The following is a 21,701-nucleotide window of genomic DNA, read 5'->3' on the forward strand; positions in this document are numbered from 1 at the left end:
CTATTACCCAAAAGAACCCAGACAATCAACAGCCCAAAGGATCTGCCTTCCAGAAAGAAAGGAGAGAGCCAATACAGAACATTACTGAAATATGGTAGGTCTCCTATGGAGCTTGCTAATTAAGGAATGGAGGAGCACCAAGAAGCACTTCTTAGTGGCCATGGAATAAGCCTGACTTAAAGAAGCAAGAGAGCAAATGATTATAATCCTATATGTCAAGAAACAAAGGCAGACAGATGGAAAACCACAAATGCATTGTCACACAGCAAAGCACTGTTGAAGAGAGATTTCAGCTTCAGGCTTCCACATGCCTACCTATCATAAAGCCACCTTGCTGTTTCCACCTAACTGCCTCGCCCTGCAGAGGCAGAACAATGTTAAAGTGGTGCATTGCGCAAATGTTGAAGGCACATGGTGTCTGCCACAGACATAAATGGTTTTGCCACTGCTGTGGGAAGCATAACACAAGAGGTGTTAACACTTCCCAACCCTGAGTACCATTAATGCTTTTTATTGATATTATGAAGTCCTGCAACAAAAGTAATAGGATTTGTCAGAGGCTGTTATAAACTGCCCCTGCTGGATAAATACATAATACATGATGGCAAAGGTCCGATGGGCCTTTCATCAATTGCCTTTCTGAGTCAGATAAATGTCACATTAGACATAAGCCATGCTGCATTCTGTGGGTGTCTCTGCTCCCCTCATCTGGCAGGCCTGACACTGCCACGGGCAGCTATGGACACGCATAGGCGCCTACTTATTTGTAGCAAATATATCAGAGCAAAGCTGGAGCAGCATGCTGTAAATTACAGATTTGGGACACTTTCTAATGAAAGGCAAAGGAGAAGGGAAAGAAATATGGGGACACCATAGGCAGGATAGGTCAACTCAAATATGTCTCCTTGAGAGCTGGCATTGTCATACCACGTTTTGCAGCCACTGCAGCAAATCTCATCTTTTTGCCCACAGGCTGGGGGGGAAGGCACCATGCCGATTTCTTCTGCACTACAAAAGTAGTGGGTCAACTTTAAATGTTAAAGCCACATATTTTAGGCCTAGTATCAGGAAAAGAAGGCTCTTTCATGGTTCCAGCAAGCACCTAGAAAAAATTATAATGTCCATTTGCACTTTTGCATTCCTTTCAAGAAATTTCAACAATCAAAACACAACTTGAACACAAATGTACAGATTTGCAGGTTTAGTTCCTCTCTCAAATATGAAAGAGCTATTTCTCTTACTGCACATTTTTAAAAAAATTCCAGGCAGCTCTTTTACAGTCATCTACTTTTCTCTCTGAACAGGTAGGAGACGTGAATTTAAATTGCAAAGCAGAAATCTGAAACAACACAAAGTCCAGGTATATTTGGACATCAAGTTCTAAACCTAAATTTAAAAGGCCTCATTATTTTTGGCATTCACTAAATAGCTTCAGCTTGGACATCCCAAATCAGTGGTTTAAAATGCTGGTGAACACTTGGAAAACTTTGGTCTGTCTTTACTTAACTATAGTAAATATTATTAAGTGGTAGTGCTATATTTCCCTTTATATTTCAACAAGAAGAGTCACTGTTTCAAAAGCACTAGATTTCACTGCCAATATGTATGAAGGAATCCCAGAAAAATGTGAGGTTTTGTTCCAAATGTGCAAAACCATCAGGTGTCAGAACCTGACAAAATTAAAACTCAAATTATAACAAACAAACACTCCCAAAGGTTCCATCCCTTATTCCCCCCAAAAAAAGAAAAAAAAAAAAAAGAAAACTTAAACCATGAAAAATTAATTATTTGTGTTCTGGGTCTGGAAAACAGAGTTTTCTGGATAAACACAGTATTTTCTTCATTTAAAAAGGTCAGCAAATGACCAGCCTACACAGCAGCAGCAAAACTCAAGTGAATATGACTAGGTGAGAAAAGAACCCTGTGTAACACCTTCCAAAGAAATTGCTGACAGATATTTAATCCTGATATTGTTGGATGGCAATAAGAATACAGCACATTTAATCAACTCAGATAAGACGAGCAGCTCAGAGAGGAGCCAGGACAGGGAAGGGTCCCACACCACAGGGTCAAACTTCAGCATGGACAGGTTGCAGTGCTAGCTGCCTGTTTTCTGTACTTGTTTTGCACTTGCACAGCATGGAATGCTTCATATTTCATTCTGAACTAGAACACAACAGCATAATGTCCACCAGAACATGTAGATCCCCACATATAAACAGAAATCATCCAGAAATGCACATATAAATTCCAGATCAATCAATCAATCAATCAATCAATCAATCAATCACACAATGTCACCAAACTAAAATCTGAGTCCCATAAGGTGACATTGCATTAAAATCTTGGACTGCATTAGAATAAAAATTCTAATTGAGTCTTGTGGCCATGGGAAGCAACAGAGGTCCCGGGCTGACTTTGATGGAACTTGAAGAAAAGGCACAACTTGTATCAATGAAAAGTATAAAATGTTATAAATACTTACACAAGAGACAAGGAAAGGCTCCTCCAGAGAAAGGCCACAAACTGATTGTGAGTGATCTGAAAAGAAAGAAAATCAAATTGTTAATAAACACACTAAATTATACCAATGTAACAGTGTAAAACAGGGATCGAGGAGTCTTACAGATGGTGGCAATTCCCACAAAAAAAAGAAAAAAAATGCTTTAAATTCACAAACAACACAGATCTTGGGTCTATCTGACCCCAGAACTATGTAGCTGAGAAAACTGGTAATGGCTGAGGAACTTTTCAGTCCTGGGGTAATTCCAGACCAGCAGAGACTAAATATCCTCTGGTGGCTGTTCCACAGTCTCCATGAAATAGGCTTGTGGCTCCTATGGACAAATGCTCTTATCACAAAAGCACTGCCAGATTTGAACAGCATCCTTCTTAGCACTCATGCCAGATGATACAGGACTCTGAAACAGAACTCGCCTTCTTGATCCTGACCTTCACAGAAGAGGGGTTAGACTTATTATTAGGGCTGAGAATGCTTACATTACAGCTGATAGCTGCACAGAAAAATTGTGTTGTCTTAGTTCCTTCTGTCAATACAGTATCTTTTGGATTTGATTGATTTGTTACCCTGGGACCCTCAAGAAAAAAAATTACTGCATGGAAGTGGAATGGCTAAAGGTTTGCAAACTTCTGGTAGACTACAGGTCTACTATGGAGTATCTAAGCTTTATTGCCAACATATTTATTTCCATATTTATTTCCAAAACATAATAACCTGGGATGAAGCAATAAACAAAATTAATCAAAGCCTGATGCTCTGAATTGTAACAAGAAGACACACTCCTGTTGGACACAGAAAACAAAGGCAGATGCTCCCCAAATGTTCAAAGCTACAAATCAGTCCTGTCTCCCCTTCTCTTTGCCAAGCTGAAAAAATTTGGGTAGTCAGGCCAGACAGACTCTTCAGAAGATTGTTATCAGGGGACCAGGAGCACAGTGTAAAATGACCATGGGAACCATGTGGTGTGCTCCATGACTTAAGACATGGCTCTCAACTTCTGCTTCATGTCTAGTTACAGGGAGAGAATTGCTCTGTCATGCTTGAAAGCAATTAAAAACTCAGAGAAATATAAACCTGAGTTAAGAGAAGAGCTGTCACAGGAGAGAGGGAAGGCTCTGAAGAAAATCTGTTCAGAGTTGTAGCTACTATTTGTGAGAATTATGGTTCTGGTAGAGGAGAGTGTGAGACAAAGTGTGTGTACAAATCCAGTGCTTGGTTTGCAAGGAAGGTGAAGGAAGTACAGCAGAGACAATCCTAAAAACTGCAGGGCAGGAAACAAGATGCTTATAACATCTTTTGGACAGGCCACCCAGAGAGGCCCTTTTAACAGCAAATTTCTCTTTAAAGCAGCTGATTTCTCCCACATGTAAGGAAGATTTGCATGAGACAGAAGAGAGGATTCCGCCCAGATTGAAAAGCTGAAATGACAAAAAATTAAAGGAAAGGCAAGATCAAGCTGGTGAAGAGAAGGTCACTATCTTGCTTTCCAGAATCCATTACTCTAATGAACTGTGATAGGCAAGTTCTCCTTTCCTAAGCACGTACCCCTTATTTTCCTCTTACATTTCTCCTGAAGATTTAACCTGTAAGTCTATGGACTCATCTGTAATAGATGACAGTGAACTGCTAGGGACTGGTAGTTGGGTAGTATTTATTTCAGAGTTTTGGGCAGATGGGCTAATGACCTGCAAACCAGGGAAGAACCTGAGACAAGAATGTGCCTTGGAATGTGCCTTTCAAACCAGAGTTTGAAAAAAAGAGAAAAAGAAAAAAAAAAAAAAAGGAAAAAAAGCAGGAGGCATCCAGTATGGGAAAAAAACACAGAATGGAAAATTTTAGGCTGAGATTAGAGTTTGGCTCTCTTATAAGCAACATAAAAGAAGGTCTCTTAAGGGAAAGCATCAAGCAATTTTGACAATATGGATGCCAAAGAATTCTACAAATTATGGCCTGAGATTCTGGAGGTGCTGAATAATGACTTACACCAACATAACCAACAAATTTGCTCTAAGAAGTGAACAAGATTGTCCTGTCTAATTAAAACTGCAGGGTAATTATAGACAGGCACAATATGCTAGAAGCTGCATACTAGAATCTGGCAAAATCACCAGAACTAAAACACTGTACTTTTAAAAATTATTGCAATTGGTCTGGACACTTGATTATCAGTTTTGTTCAAAAGAAAATATATGAAAACAAAACTTTCCCTGTAAAGTACTGGAAAAACAAGATGTGTCTGAGGAAGCTATGATTCATTCCAGGTTAGATAACTGCAGAACACGTATGCGAGAGAGAAATGGGCCAAATCCTGTTCTCACTGCCCTGTGCAATTATGCTGACTTAATTGAAACCATGAGCAGATCCTGAACCATTAAAATGCTGGGGTGAAACTTCTTATCATATGGCACTGTTGGTCACTAGAGACATTTAACCTAATTACATTAGATTAACACAGTAGATTTCTTCAAGATATATTATTATATAACAACATAGGAAAATGAAGTTGAAGAAAGCTGACCATTTTCCCCATGTCTCTATGCTATAAACAGAATGGTTACCTGTCTCTATTTATGCCACTTGTTTTCAACCCCCTATGGCTCTGTTTGGTGGAATGGACAAACGGAATCCACTGATTTTTTAAAATATTGAATTCTTAGTGTTAATCATTATTACTTGAAAGACATGATTATCCTGGCCATTGAACAGAATAGCCAAGGGCTAATCTTAAACCTGTCCTTGCTTCATTGTGGTCAGGTTCCTCTCCTTTTCTCTTTCTCTGCTATCTGAATAAATTCCATTTAAATCACAGACTAAGAGACAAGCAAGGTCAACATGTTATAAGGCTATTTAGGAATCTAGTCCCCTGGAGTTTAATGAGAATAAAGTTCCTAAACACATAATAATTTCTATTTATGGGAAGTTAAGATGGTGAAAATCAGTGATATGAGTTACATTATACAAGCAGATAATAGATTTATGAGGCTAACTACAATTTTCAAAAGTGACTGAGGCATTCATGTTGAAGTCCATTGGAAGTAAATAAAATTTTGGCTGAAAATTTGAAATGAAATGTATTACCTTTATTAGCTTAAGCATCACTTCCTTTCGACAATACCAACATCTTAGGTGCCAAAGTCATTTCTGCATTTCACTGGCATTCAGTGGTTTCTTACACTTTATTCACTAAGTGACTTGAGCTAACCAGCTTCAAGTGCCTTCTTAGCAGTAAATTGGGACAGTGGCTCTGCTCCATTTTTGCAAAGTGATTTAGGATCTCTCTGATGTAATACACTACATCAAGGTGAGCAATGTTAGTGCTTTAGCCCCAGACTGGGAAGAAGAAGGCTTGAAGGACTGAACACAAATTTAGGTAATCCTAACATGACTGTAGTTGCCTCAATGCATTTTCACCCTTTACTGATATGGAACCAGTGAGGGGCATAGTTTGTGAGTGGCATATCATGTGTAATATACTCTGTAAATTTGATCTAAGATCCAGAGTTTTGCCTCTCCTTCTCTTCTTGGTGCACAATAACAGCTCAGTATGAAAACTAAAATTTAATACCAGTGGAAGACAAAGAAAATAATTTACTAGAGAATTCCTCAGTTCAGAGGGGGCCAAATGGAACCAGTGCCATGCTGGGAGGAAAGAGCAGACTGGGCTGAAATTCAGTAAAGCCCTTCATATGATCTGAGGGGGTAAAGAGACTGCACTGCATCTCTGACACAGCAGAGAAACAGATTACAGCAAGATTAAATTGAGGATTTTAGTGGATATAATTGTTGCTTTTATATATTAATGAATAACAATAATACGTGATTCTAAACTGAATACCAGGTTTGACATTTAATCTGACTGCTTATACCATCCATAAATGTTCATAAACGTCACATGACCCCTACCCTTTGATTGAATTACAATCTAGTATGCAATTTAGGAAACACGGATTAATCTACATAGATTTATATTTCTGCAGGTTACACAGTTATTTGTTGATTTATACCCTTTTCCCCTAAGTGTCTTTTCCATCGAGAATCCAGGAACATACATGCAAATCTTTAATAGGAGAGCAGCTCAAAATCCAGTGACTAGCAGCAGATGGAAACTTGGTTCAGTGAAATCTATACTAATTATCATCTGCTTTTTGAAGTCACCTCTGCTAATGGCCAGCAAAATCTTAGTCCCTGTGATATCTTCTATTACCTTCACATTACTTGTTACTACAGCCAGCAACCACCTAACATGTTTCTTGGCAATGCTGTGCAATTAAATCGCTTTTCAATCAGCTTGCTGAGGAATTCAGAGATGGAAACTGCTTTAATATTAGGAGTTAATTACAAGAATGCAGAGCAAGGCAGTCAAATGTTATGTTAGCACACCAGAAATATGACAACACCTTAGCTACAGATGTCACAGAGAGGTAAGGGGCCACATCAAGAAAAGCAACGTAGCAACCTGGAGAGCAAAATGACCTTCAAGTTCTCCCTTTTTTTTCCTCTCTGTGGTCATGCTACTTGAAGTGGCCATCTCCTTTAGCAGTCAAAATATCTGGAATTTTAGTGACCTGCATTAACAGGCTCCACTGCACAATGGCATCTGCTTGGTGGCTGATAATGACACCCACTTAAGCACTGTCACAGCACAGACTGGGCCAAAAGGCACATCAGAGAAAACCAGTCCAGCAGATCTTGACACATGCACAGCCCAATCCTGCTCCTTTTGAAATCAAACAAGTCTTTGCAAAGGGCTAACAGGGCACATTCCTTTTCTTCCTCTGCATCTTCACCTCTGTGTGATTACTAGAAGAGGAAGTTCCACAGCCCAGCCCTTGTCCCCATGGTCTCCTTCATTCACACAAGACTGAGGAGAAGGGCAGGCTACTCTGTTTAATAAGACAGGAAATGAACATCACTCAGTCGAGCTAGTGCTTGGAAAGGGATGAACTGAGGAGATGTTTTTACATCTGGCAGCTTATTGCAGGGAGAGAGAAAGCTCATATGGGAGAGGACACTGCAAATGCAGCTTGAGAGCCTGTTATATGGCCATGTATAAACCCTCAGTCTGCAATACTGGATAATCAAAATAAAACAATTGTTAGGAAAGGACAAGAAGCTTTTCTATGTACATTAGAATTAACATGTGTCTGTATGGATTGCTACACATGTATGTATTATTATGTATCATAAAAAAAATTTGAAAAAAATCTATTCAACTACAGCTGTATATCCTCTATTTAATGAAATAAACAGCCAATTGTGATTCTGTCAAGAATGCAGTGATGACTTGACAACAATTGTGAATCAAAATTTATAAATAATATTTCCATCACTCATTTTTCAAAGACAGAGTTTGTTTAGAAGCTATAGTCCATCAAAGATAATAGAAAAGGTAAGTGACTGTTTTCTCTCTCAAATTTGAGGACAGACTGCCTTGCAGCCTACCTTAACACATACTGTAAAGGAATTATGACACAGCTCAAGTTTACTATTTTTTTTAACTAGTGCATTTAATGTCAGTAGTGTATTTAATATCATTGTTAAATTTGGGCTGTTAAGTGTAGTAAAAAGAGACTTTCAAATTTTCTTTTGTAATTAAGAATAGTTTAGCCTTGTCTTTTTCACATGGAGAAATACGTACTTGGAAAAGTAGACTTTAAATGAGCATTACACATGCACACACACAAAAAACCTTTTATAAACCAAAAAACTTCACAGACCCACAACTACAAAACACAAAATAAAAATCTTGACAGAATAGATTTTTCAGCACACTCTGCTTGCCAGGAAGGCTGGATAACATGTTCTGATAAGACAAAATAAATCAATCCAAATTTGGACTTTCATGTATATGTAAGCTAATTCAGAAAGACATCAAGCTGACTCATTCCACAGGTAACTCAGTCCAAAATAAGTCCTAAGAGCTGTTCTCAGTGAAAACAATGAGAGAGATGAAATAAGAACAGTAATCTCTTGCATTTGCAAACTGAACTCTAATTAACATCCATTGGAGGTCTCTTGCTCTCTAAGAAGAGCTTCCATCAAGAAAAGTCTCTATACAAAGCACTTGGGAGGAAAACATCTTTAAAAGAAGAGCAGGACACTTGTCTGGAAGCAACAGTACAGCTTCAGCATCAGTTGCTTTAAGGGGTTCAGGGTGAGCGCAAAGCCAGCAAAAAGTGAGGAAGAAGAAAGGTTAAGTATATTCTTGTTTTATAATGTAAATGTAGCATTTTGAGCATGTATCTTGACTTGAAAGATGGCATGGAATAGTACTACTTTTATCTTCCTGTAACTCTAACCGTCTTTGAAGGATTTGTTACAGTAAGTGAAGCCAGGGCATTTTGTTGGCAGGTGCTTGGCCAGAGCAGCCTCCAGCTCAGCCTGCTGGCAGAAGGAAACTGCCCAGCACCACCTCCCAGAGCCACAACACTGCCCTGTTCCTGCTGCCCATCACCACCCTGGATAAGGAGGTTGCTTTTAGGTGACTAGTTCTGGGAACAGAATACCTGGGAAGGGGGGGCCACTGCCAAAACAGCTCCCATTACCCACTTCTGACTGCCCAAGGGGGCTGTGCTGTAGGCCAGCTCCACTGCTCTGGTGGCAGCTGCTGCCTGCTCCTAATCTTTCCCAGGCTCCTGGTCACTGTGTGGCTGTGTGTGCTCCCATCAAGAGACTGTGAAGCAAAGATGGCACTGGAAAAGTAATGGCTGCATTGAGACTGGGCTGTTCCCACCTGACATACGAGTGTATGTTCAGCCCTGTTCATTCTTGAAAAAGAGAAAAAAGAAGCCAGTGGTTGACCAGTTGAGCCTTCTTTATGGTCCTGAAGCAATTTGGACATTTCCATTTTATAAAATATTTTGTGCTGGTTTCTCTTGGCACTTCGAACTCATCTTTGAAACCTTAAACAGAAGAAAACAGAAAACATATCTACCTAACTATACTAGGATATACACCTAAAGGTTCTTGCTGCCTTTCAGGATCAGACCTTGGAAATTATGATTTGGATCTGATCTTACCTGTAGGTGAATTTTGTATTCTGAGGGAGTGTGGTTGAAGCGGCAGCTCATCTGTTGTGTCACACCGTAGCCACATCAAGTCATGCTCTCCTCATTGCAAGGTGGACAAACAATGAAGCATCTTTGCTTCCCTGCTTGGAGGTTTGCAGTCCTACTGCATGGTCCCTGTTCCCTACACTCCCTCAAGTACCTGTCCTGAATTCTGCAGTTCCAAAACTGGACTGCACACCATGAGAAAATACAATCAAATAATACTAAATTATTTAGGCAGATGACACTTAGGTAACCAAAATGTTAAACTGAGAAAGTAAGGTACTAGGAACTAAATGCATCTTTATTAATAATAATAGCAATTAGTGAAGTTACTATTAATAAGGAGATAATTGCTATAAAATGTAGTGATACATACAAATAGGCTACTAATGTGAAGAAGTGACCCTGAAAAATGAGTTTAAGTTACTGCTTGGGAGTTTTCTATTGCTAATTATTATTTGCTTTCTGGATAATAATGTTCCTCCATCATGAACTGATAAAACCAGTGGTGTTGTGATCACTTCTCTAAATGGTGTCTTTGGATCATATGTGGTCCCAAGAGCCATGACACTCCCTTGTACGTAATTTATTTCCACAGTGAGACATGCTGACTCTCCATAATATTTCTTTCATTTTAACATCTGACTAACATGCAGTTTGGGATGTAAGTACTCTGATATATCATTTTTCCCTGACGGCACTGCAGAGCTGAACTAAAGGGCACTGGCTGAGTGCACAAGTCCTGCAGTGTCTGGAGAACAGGTTGGGCTGGAGTGGGGAACATTGCTAAGTCTGAGCTGCAAGGGGACGGGAGGGCTGTGCAGGGATGTGGGTCTGCATCATCCACGGCAGCTGGGGCACAGGGTATGAGCAGAGTTCTGGCAAGTCCCAGGCTGGTGCTACACTGGACTTCAAAAATCCAGCTTGCTCTCTTGGGTGAGAGTGGCATGGTTTAGGACTTGAAAATGAGGGTATTTGTTAAACCATGAGCAAAGTGGCAGTAAGATCATTATGGAAAAGTGCGAGCACATCGGATCCACTGCCACAATCATTTAAAGAAACTGTCAGGATGTTTTCTTGACTGCCTATCCATAAAGAAATCTCAACATGACTCTATAAAGACCTATACCAATATCTTAACCTGACAGATACCACAGACAACAGCAGCAAATCCTTGAAAGATAAGAGAGCATATGGCTTGTGCTCAATTTTTAAAAATTTGTACTGCTTCGAACATGAGTTGTGTCCTTGAGAGAGTACACAACATTTGGAACAAGACTAAAAGCATTACAAAAGGATTTCACTTGCCTTTAAACCCCTGCAGACACACTGAAGTCACCAGGGTCATGCAGCTGTACCTCTGCATGCAGTTTTAAGCCCTCAGCATCTACAAAGCCAGGTTAAGTATGTGTTTCTTTCAAGTTTTCCAGGAGAACCAACTTTTGTTTCCTACAAGGCCATAATCAATACTTTGGAATTTATCTCTCACCTGTTTCTTCTCACTTTATGCCTATTAAATCAAAACTGTCTTATAAAACTCCACTAAAATGGCTTCTGGGAACAATACTCTCAATTTCATATTTGGTATGAGAATAGCATATTCTGTAGCATGCTGTTACTTCTGTGATGCGTGCCCTGAAAAATGAGTTTCAGGGCGACCAAATTTTTCATTGCTCTTTTATATGGGGATGAGTGGCTGAAGTGTCAAGAATGCAGTCTCTTACCACAGAATCTGATCCCTCTTACCATCAAACATGGTGTTGCTTTATAGGAACCTGCTTTTAGTTCTAAGTTTTACTGTCAATATATTCAAACCACCTCCCCCTCTTGTATCCTTGCTATATCAATTTAACTTTGATATGCCTCCCTCCCTGACCTCACCACCAAGGTGATGATGGAGAGAGTTTAAGTTGTGCAATAGCACAGCAGCTTAGATGGAATTTTTTCAACAATTCTTCTATCTTAACTGAAGTACCTATTTGATAATACAGATAGAGGACGAGACAGCATACTTGACTGAATCAAATTATTGCAAGATGTAATTGAAGGGAAAAGTCAGACATAATATAAAAGAAGTCACACTGCAAGCACCTAGCACCTTCTCTAGTAGGACTTAGCTTAGAAGTGACACTCTTGTTCCAGTCCTGAACTTCCTCTCCTTAACAACCAAAACATCTTGGGCTACCTCAGCCTGGTCATTTCATTTGCTGACCCAGTCAACAAGTAGAAATAATACTTATAACTGAATTGTGGGATATGTTTCATGAAAGGCTGAATTATTTATCAGGTTTTCCAAGCTTCCCAGTTTTCTCTAACATAGTTTAGCGTATCCATATCTACACAGCTCATCCAGAGAGCAACTAATGTGACTCAAAATTGTGGAGTTCAATATACATAACTGAAGAGCTTTATTTGCAAAATAACCCAAACAACCCCCGCAGTGAGCTGAACATCACCTTTTTCTTTATAGGAGTAACTCTCCTTATTCCCAATTTATGGAATGAAAAAAGGAATGAAAGAAGAGAAAGCTAAAGTGATCTTGAAGCTCATCAGTACTAAGGCAGAACTATGAAATGAACTCCCATCTTCTGATGCCCAGTTGAGAACCTGTATCACATCAGAGAAGAAAAATCCTCACACAAACCCAAAAAAACCACCTGCATGTTCCTTTTCTTGTGAAGAAAATCCCTTTGATTGCTGAAGTCCAAGCCAAACAGCAGACACCATTTACAAAGTCTCTTAGTGGTGAGACACGGTTTATGCTACTTATCAGCTCTCCTGCAAAGCTGTGTCCATTTCACAAAAACAAAACCAAAATCCAACAACCCCAAGAACTCATCCAAACTCAGTTTACACAGTTCACTGCATCCATCTGGTCCAGAAATGTAAACCCCTCTTTAAGGGTTGGATTTTAATATAATCATTATACCATTTTCCCAGTTATCTAAAAATGCAACAGCTCACCATGACCAAATAGAAGTTTATAGGTGTGCCAGTTTAAGAAGCAGCAAAATGAACTGGCTTTATAGTCTAAGAACATGTCACTGCTATAGAGGGGACCCTGTGACTACAGTTATGCTCCGGGTTAGTTTGGGAGACGTGTTGGTGGGGGAAGAAGGACTCGGATCCCATGGATACTGTATAGCATGACAGCAATGCTACCTTTATTTTGCAACCCATTATTTTCATATGAACATGAATCAGAGAGATAAACTATGCCAATTTCTTCCTAGCTGACTTGTTACAGGATATTGTTTGAGTCTTCACTAATGACTCCTTGAGGTTGGATATTACTGTGATTAGGAGTTGGGAGGATAGAGGTCTGAGACCTTTCAAAGGAAACATTTTGTTCAGAACTGTTACAAGAAAATAAAGTCAGCATTACAGTAACTTTAACAACCCAACCAGGATAATGGCCTGTTCACTGTAGACAGTGCTTTTGCTATTTTAAATGAGGGACATAAAGTTCATATAAGATGGGAAGCTGAGACATGCAGCTATTCAGTCTGAGGATCAGAAATCTGTCAGCTTGAGAAACACGAGTATCTGTGGAAATGCCTGGACAAGGGAGGAAGACAAAGTTATTAGCAGTTGAAAAAAAAAATTCTTTTTGTTTGTGGCATAGATAAATGAATTAATGGATTAATGAATCTGAGATGCTAAAGCAGGCTGCAGGCAATGCTGTTCTGCACTGACAATTATCCCAGAAAGTCTGCTGGCTGTGCCCATCACCAAGGTTGGCATCAAATGTTCTACTGGCTTTACTGAGAGTGAAATAAAGAAGTAGCTTGACACCATGTTCATTTTTAGCAAAGGCAGATAAAAAGCATTTCTTGAAGACAAACACAGGTTTTGTGGGATCTGATTCCCCTCCAGGCTCCTATCTGCTTTAGCCACAAAACCTTATGTTTCCTTATTGACAAAAACTGATATTAAAATAACTCGCTTAGAAAGTATTCTGTGAGAAAATGCACTTTGAAATAAAGAATCCTTTTCTTTCATTACCAGCTCTATAATTTGTCAGCTCCATCTTTAATCACCAGCATCTAGCACTTGCTATTATGGTAGGATCAGTAAAACCTCCAGTAGTGCAAGGTATCTGGCAGAGGTAGCACTTCACCAGCCTGTGGTGAACCTTCACTGGAGGATTTTGAGTAAACCACATATTTGAGAAAAACTAGAGTTTTGTTATTCAAATCACTCAAGTATTTCCATTTCAGTGCTAGTGGAATGGTAAAAAGTTCAGAGCTTTTTAACACAAAGATACCAACCTACACACTTTAAAAGCTAAGACTATGTCTCTATCCTAAAAGAGCCTTAAAGAAAAGTTAAGGACTACACCACAGAGAAGATTAATTTACTTAAGAGAGCTACACAGAAAATGTCTGTGTTCCCTCAAAATATGTTTTCCTGGGGACAGGTCACTGATAAGACACAACATGTAACCTGAGAGATGATCACTGTTTCCTAGCTTCAAAGAGGGGAAAACCATGTGAGAGAACAACCTCCCCCATGTGCACCACACAAACGTGATCACTGGGAAGGGTTTAATGGAATCAGCTTGTCAAAATGATGAAGCTGAAAAAGCTTTTACAGATTGTGTTCATGACAAAAACTTTAGCATAATGTATATAGTGCTGAGTGGTTTTTGTCATGGCAAAAAGGAAGGAATATCATTAATTTAGACACTAAGTGTAAGGTTCTGCTGAAAATCTCCGTGGGATAAATTGCAGAAATACAGCCTTGACCAGACAAATGGAGCCAGGCAAGTCCCAGCTCTTGTTAGAAGTTATCGAAAGTGCCATTGAGTTTTTAAAGTCTGTTATCTCCCAGTAGATGATAAGGAAAGGGTTGGGCTGTTTTCTTCAGATCTACAAGCATCTGGCTACAGTCTTGCTGGGGCATATACATGATTGGAATCGAAAATGAGCTCTTTTAAAAGTGCCTCTTAAAGGGACCCTATTCATACACAGTACTTTCTCCCCAAATCTTTTATGGGAAAAAAGCTCATTACGGTCACACAGACAAATGCTGTATAATCTTTCACCCTGTCCACTAGCAACGTGTTCAATCCAATTTACAGCACTTCCCGCTATTCTACTTCTGGACTCCCCACACAGCTCTCCTAAATGCATACCCATCCTGACCCACTGCTCCCCACCTGCTGCTCTTTCAATTTCAGGCTTCCCTGGAGCACTGACTGCCATTCATGCCTAATAGCAAGGTGGAGCAACTTGATTATACAACTCTGAAAAGTGAAATTTCTGAGCCTTTTTTAGACACAGAAGTACCATAATTAAGACACATACTACTGTATGTTGTAATGCTCTGGATAGGGATGAGAATGGCCTTCACTTCAGGAAATGTCATTTCGTACCAATGAATATATAGATTCATCTGAAAAACAAAACTTTCTCATTGAAGTTTCTTTAAACTCTTTTCTGCCATCTGACAGATCTATTCTTTCTCTTTGCATCCATGTCAGCACTAAGGGAAATAAGGGCTGGCAATTAGTAGAGATAAATTTTCAAGAATTCATTTACCTGGCAAATTCATACCCTTATCTGCCTTCGCAAGGTCCACCTGTACATTGTAATTTTTTTCCAATAAAACCTATTTTTTTAATCTATCTTGGGCAATGCTGCTCACTAAGCACCCACAATCTACTTCAAGTACTTGACATACAGAGCAGGGATGCATAGGTGACATCAAGCAATGCAATGGACCATATCACACAACTGATGTACAGTATTGTTTTGCATCCTGACAGCATTGATGTTAAACCTTGAGCCCTAAAACCATGTACTCAAGCTCATGCTTAAATTCAAATGTGTAAATGAAATGGGATTCAAGGATATAATTAAAATTCAACTTTTCAAGATCCATTTAATAGAAATGGACATATTCATTGTTTAAATGGTCTGCCTTGTAGACATCTATTGAGCTGAAGTAAGAATTGGGAAGACGAGATGAAGACACCATTGTGAGTTAGGTACACTCAGGATTACAGAGGAAAAAAATGTTGCTTTGAAATTATCAAAAGATGGTGACTTCTTTTAGAAGACAAAAAGCATTTTTGATGCAATTCCAGATTTACTGATACTCTATAGCTTCCTGATTAGGGATGCAGTTTGATTTTCTCTCACTCTTTTTCCTTAAGAGAGTTCCATCACCACTTGGAGAAGGTCAAGCCAACTCCTGGGCTGATTCCTGTACGTTCACAGGGAAGGTGAGAAGCATGTGCAAAAAGCCATCTCTCACAGCACTTACCACTTACAGGGTGAGTATGAAAGTGAGCAGATAATTCCCTACCTGAAAGTGTATGAGCACCTGATTTTTCAAGCCTGCCTGCTTGAATGTTTGGGCAAAGCAAACACATAGAGGGTGTGACTGGAGCCGGAGCAAACTCATTTGGAAAAGTAAGCGAATACTCCCGGACGTTTTGCCTGCACATGCATTAATGTCCACACAGTTGTTCTTTTATTAAGTATAATTGGCCTTTCTTGGTTGACACAGAGAACAGAGCATCAGTCTCATCCCAAGGAAATATGCACATCTGCCAGCTTCCCTCATCTGTCAATATGTGCCTAGGGTAGGAGCAGGGGTGAATCAGAAGGACTGAGTGGGACTGACAAGAGGACTTGCATCAAAGGTAGTATTTGCCTGTCTCTCTGAAATGCAGACATTTTACAAGCTTTTCTCCCTGAAGGAATTAGGATTAGACTTCAAAGCTGCAGAACAAAACAGAGCCATACAGGCACACAATTATTGGACTAAGTCCATGGACAATGATACCAAGGGGTTTAACGTTCATGAGATCTTTTCAAGCTATTGTAGTATGCTTGCTGCTCTGAGAGCTCTCCTGCCAGAGAAACCCTCCAAGCCCTCTGGTAGCCTCTGCACTGGCTGGCATGACAGCACCGTGTGTCCCCAGCCTCACTGGTGGTATCATATTCCCACTAGGAAGATTCAGTATGCCTCTTTCATGTTTCTTAATAAAGGAAAGGATTACAAGGTACTAAGAGTATCAGACTTAACCTCACCAGTTCCTCTTTCACCCCAATTCTCGCCTTCCAAGCTGCTTATTACATCAACTCCAAATTAATTTATCTTAGGTAAACAGCACAGAAATATTATAAACAGAATCAACTACTCTTCAACTTGCCACACTTTTTTTTTTTCTTTTACATTCTTTACAAATAGAAGTGGGAAGAAATAATATATGTATGTAACAGTAAATGTTCTCTCACTATTTTTCTTTTTTCTGTTTTTTAAACTGTTTTTATCTTATATAAACAGTGGTGATGGAACTATAAACACCATTATTCCACCTCCATGTTAATACTCTTATTATCTTACATAAACAGAAGTGAACGAATATGTACATGACACCAATCAATCCTTAGGAAAAAAAAAGGAGCAAGAAGTTTTTTATCTTTTATAAACAGCGGAGGAAGAACTTAATGAAATTCAAAATGTAGTTTTCCTGTTTATATTATTATGATCCGAAAGTAGAAACCAAATGATGTATATTCAACATTGTGCAAGCAGCCAGTTATGAAATATTTTCTGCTGACTTTAAGAGTAAATGTAGCACCAGTGAAATCTGCGGGTCCAAGGGGTTTGAAAATTGGTGGTCTGACTTGAACCAAAGAGCAGAGAATGTGCTGTCTTCTCCTATATTACTTATCCAAAGTTCTTCAGCCCCTTCCTTGAAGGGCCACCCAAGACAAAATGGGATAGCTCAGTCTCTATGATGAACCCTTAGTACATGGTCTTTCTGGCGAGATTGCCAGATATAGGGAGGTAATTAATACAGATGGGTTTTGTGTAATGTGGACACCTGCCACTAGAAACTGGGCTCAAACCCCTAAGTCATTTCACAGAGGCCATCCAACATCTGTTCAACAGTAATGACTTTGGGGCATGATTGACCTAGGTCAGATTTAAACATGTAACTTCAAGCTGATAGGCTCCATATGTCAGTACTAATCCCCACAACCACCCACGCCTTCTGCTTTCTTATTTTTGTGTGTGCTTTTTTCTGGCTACTCTTCTAAAGCCCATCTCCAAGCCTGAAAGATTCTTCCCTCTACCTCATACGTCAGCCTTAACCAGGATAAAGTGCAGTTGCAAATTTTTCCCCTTAACCACAGTTTTCTGCAGTGGATCCTCCCTTCCTTTGCTTTAGTCATTCAGTCTACCTCTTTCTCATCCTAAACTGTCAGCAATGGCAGCTGTGTTTCCCACAAAGAATGAGTAGAGAAGGTTTGTTTTTTTTTTCCTAGGGCCTGTCCCTTTTCAAAAAGGGGGCTGCTCTTCGGGCCAATGATGCTCTTTCTGTGCTGCTGTCCTCTGCAAAAGCAACATGTACTTTGTTTCAGCCAGTCTGGCCATAAACACAAGCTGGAGTCTCCTACATAGCTAGGTGCAACTGGCAGACCAGGTGATCAGCCTTGCATTTCTTTCAAAAGCATTTGCTCTGAGGTTCCAAGGCTGAACACAACTTTACCTTGTATCCTGCTTTCCCATCCCTAGCTACGTTGGGATGTGCACACAATGACAAGATCACTTGAAAAATTAGGACTCAATTCTATTGTACACATTTCAACAGGATACATGGTCTGAACCATCTGGTAAAGGCAAAAATCTTTTCTATGGGTTACCGTATACATTAAGAAGATCATGAAGAAAACCTTCTGTACGAAAATACAGAAAATTTGGGATATTTGGGCCAAACAGAGAATGAAGATCCCCCCTATTCTAGGAACTAGAATAAAGTTCTGCTTTGTGGCAATCTGCTCTGCTGCACCTCAGACTATGAAAAAAAAAATCCTTACAATTATAATTGCTCAGATAATCATGATGCACTGACCATGAATGTAGAAACAGTGTTGTCCCACCTTGTTTCCCTCCTTTCTTTTCCTGATATTCCACCTATTTTCTATATTTCTGCATACTCTGAGACCCATTCGACTTGCTATTAGAGAATCCCTGAGATCCACCATTCCAGTCAGCAGGATCTGTGTCTGAATTTTCCCTCCTTACAGGCATGTTAAGCCTATATTTTGCACCCTCTGTCTAAAAAGCCTTTTTCAAGCACCAAATTAAACACACAGAGAGAAGTAAGGCCTTTCAGAGGAGGGTAGCCAGAAATAGAAGAAAAAACCCCATATTTCACCATTTGTTTTGAAAACACCAAAAATGATTAAAACATATTATAAATGAAACCAAACTAAGAAAAAAACATATCTTACCATATGAACAAATTTCCTGCCAAGTTCCATTTTTAAATAAAAGCCATTTTAGGCTCATATGTCGAAGAAGAGAGTCTTAAACTAACAAACTTATGTAATGGATTTTAAAAATCTGCACAGACGTGCTTAACTGAAATTGCCAAATCTGTTCGGACTACATGAGAAGAGAGGAGGAGGAAAGAAAGAGAAGGACGTAAAAAGGTTTGGAATTCATCTGTGCAATTGTCCCCAAGATGAGACTTCCTTTGAAGTTGGTTCCAGATTTCAAGGATCCAAGAATGATGACTCACTCCAATTTAATTTCTCCCCCTGCCCCCTTCCAGTAGATCTCAACATTTGGGACAAATACAAATGGGCTCCCTTACCCATAATTAAAATTGTGAACTTACTTGTAGATAGCTAAGGGAGACAAAATGGAAAGAGGGGAACAAGTGAGGAGTGAAATACAAATCCACACAGATGCTCAAACAAGAAGTAACAAAGATTAGGGAGCTTTTGGACTTGGCAGAAAAATGTAGACTGTAAACCAGGACAGAGATGAATTGAGTGGTAAGCAAAACACTGTTAAGTAGCATGAACAGAAAAATGTGACTGGCAATTAAATATATTTATATCTAATCCACCTTTTGCATAGTTCTTTTCACCTAAGAAATACTGGGTTTCGCTTTAATGAAGAGGCTATCATTGTATTCTTCTCAGCAAGTATAAGAAAATACAAATGGTAAGAGAAAGTATTACTCAGCCTCTTGTGTAGCACCTGAAAAGGCAAAACTGGAGTTCACATCCTGTCAAGCAAGGAGTCCCTGCTTCAAGCACTAAACTTCTTCTTTCCCCCTGAAAACTATCCTGATATTCCAAACCCATGCAACAACAGTTACACAACTTCTGTGACCTTCCCTCTCTGAAGAACTGAGATGTGAGACCTGCCTTGTACCTGCTCTGAAAGTTCTCCAAAGGCCAAAGGGAACACCCTCTGATGTACTCAGAGGTACACCTGCTTCTCTCTTCATGCCAAATTTTGGGTGGCCAGGAAGGCCTGCTCACTCTCTCTGACTGCCCAAGTGACCTCCCAAGTTTTCCTAAGAGTCATTTGCATTCCTTCATCTGACATCTGCCATGGTCAACTACTAGCAGACCTCTTTCCTTTCCCTTCAACAGATTCCCCAACTAAATTTTGTTTGTTCCTTTAGGATTTCAGTGTTAGAAATAACAACAAAATTACATCTGCACAGCCTTGCTTCCCTGGCACGTTTCTGCACTTGCTTTCCAGTGTTCAGACAAGATTGCATCTGGATTCCAGGCTTAAAAAGCCCTTCAAAGCCCACAGCTTGTGAGGGGGTTCAGGGGCAGTGTCCTGATTTAAGCCTCTCTCTGTACTAATCCTGACAAGAATGCTGTGAAGACCAAAGGGTAAAGAGCTATAATTGCTTAGTATCACAATCATAGAGAGCAAAGGGAGTTCTGCTGCTTTTTAAAAATTAAAAATGTGTTAAAGAGTTCAAGAATGCTTCTCTGTTAAATTTACACAGAAAAATAATCTCAGTTCATAATGATGAACAATGACTTAACAGGAAAAATAAATCATAGCCAGAAGGCAAGTCCCAGGATTGTGCAGTCACTAGAAGACATAAAATATATGAATAGTTACAATAGGGCCACAATAAAATATCCACATTTGGTGGCCTAAATCACTCTCTCTGTTAGCTCCTGTTCAACCCAGACATCTGCAGATGTTTCTTCCAGTCACATTTCTGCAATCACAAGGCCTAAGACACACACCAACAGTGATACATTCTCTACTCCACCGCCTTCTGTGAAGAGCATAGGTCTAACACAGGGAAAATTCACCTGACTGGGACCAAGGAGCTCAGAAATCACCTCAGGAATGTCTCATTACAATGGGATTTGCAGACAGTTTATACAGGCACATGCAGCACCCTTCAGATTCCTTGTTTGGATTAAGGACCCTTCATGTGAGGCACTGAAGATTCAGGTTCCAGGGACCCTGTCTCTCCCAGCAGCAGAGCCACTGACACTTGCTGCCAAGTGCATGCAAAGGATATTTCCTTTTGGTCTCATTTCCCCAAAAGAAAAGGCTGGATCAAGAGTTTCTTGGAAGGTCCCAACAGTAAATGGCAGGTGAGTAAAAAAAAAACAGGTGAGTCTGGCCACCGATCCTGACCAAATCTTTAAAACACACTGGGAATCCCTAGGTCAAGTGGCAGTGAAAAAAAACACCCATGCTAAATCAACCCATTCTCATGGTCTTTCACAGCAGGAAACACATGCTTTGGTAAGTCATTATTTACTTCCCTAACCTATGAACACTGTGTTTCAGATTAAGCACTCCTGGGATTTGTTCAATACCGAAAGAAGATGGACATTTGAGCTATACAACAAAATAGCAAGACAAGAGACTGAAATACACCTTCATTTACACTTCCAGCTGTATGAAATCTTCTATGTTGTGTAAGTAGAAGATGACTTTTCTTTAAAAGGTCTTAGATGACTGATTTTAGAAGGTCCTAATCCTCTTGGTTTTTACCAGCTTCCAAGAAAGTTGTGAGCGCTCAGCACCTTATCATAATGATATAGAAAGCATCATGCATATTTGGATCTTCATAATTTTAGTAAAAAAGAAAAACAATTGACACTTTAATAAATGAAATAATAACAGTAAACAAAAATACAGCTTCCTCACCTTCTCTGCATGTGTACAACTGTCTTTCTGGGTAGAAGGCCAAGGCTGTTAGGAAAATGAGTAATTTCCAGCTGAGGCAATGTAAAAATAAAAAAAAATATATATAATTTGATCAAGGGAGTGATTCTTTTCCTTTTGCATATCGATATTTGCTGCCAGATATGGGAAAG

At 39.6% G+C, this 21,701-nt stretch overlaps 1 protein-coding gene across 39 annotated transcripts in view; it reads right to left on the minus strand.

Moving 5' to 3' along the window:
• The window catches only part of ZBTB20 (zinc finger and BTB domain containing 20), a 472,123-nt gene that overhangs the window by 114,023 nt on the left and 336,399 nt on the right, over positions 1-21,701 (minus strand). For 38 of the 39 annotated variants that reach the window (XR_013776325.1, XM_079321883.1, XM_079321873.1 and 35 more), the window contains one exon: positions 2,486-2,541. Coding sequence is in view for 16 of the 39 variants with exons in the window: in XM_079321883.1 (XP_079178009.1) it covers positions 2,486-2,541 (56 nt within the window). In the remaining 23 variants the exon portion in view is untranslated. Of the gene's footprint in view, positions 1-2,485; positions 2,542-10,881; positions 10,961-21,701 lie in introns of all 39 variants that reach the window. The other variant, XM_079321862.1, reaches the window with a different exon arrangement.

The sequence above is a fragment of the Erithacus rubecula genome (assembly GCF_903797595.1).
Source record: "Erithacus rubecula genome assembly, chromosome: 1".
Taxonomy (NCBI): Eukaryota; Metazoa; Chordata; class Aves; order Passeriformes; family Muscicapidae; genus Erithacus; species Erithacus rubecula.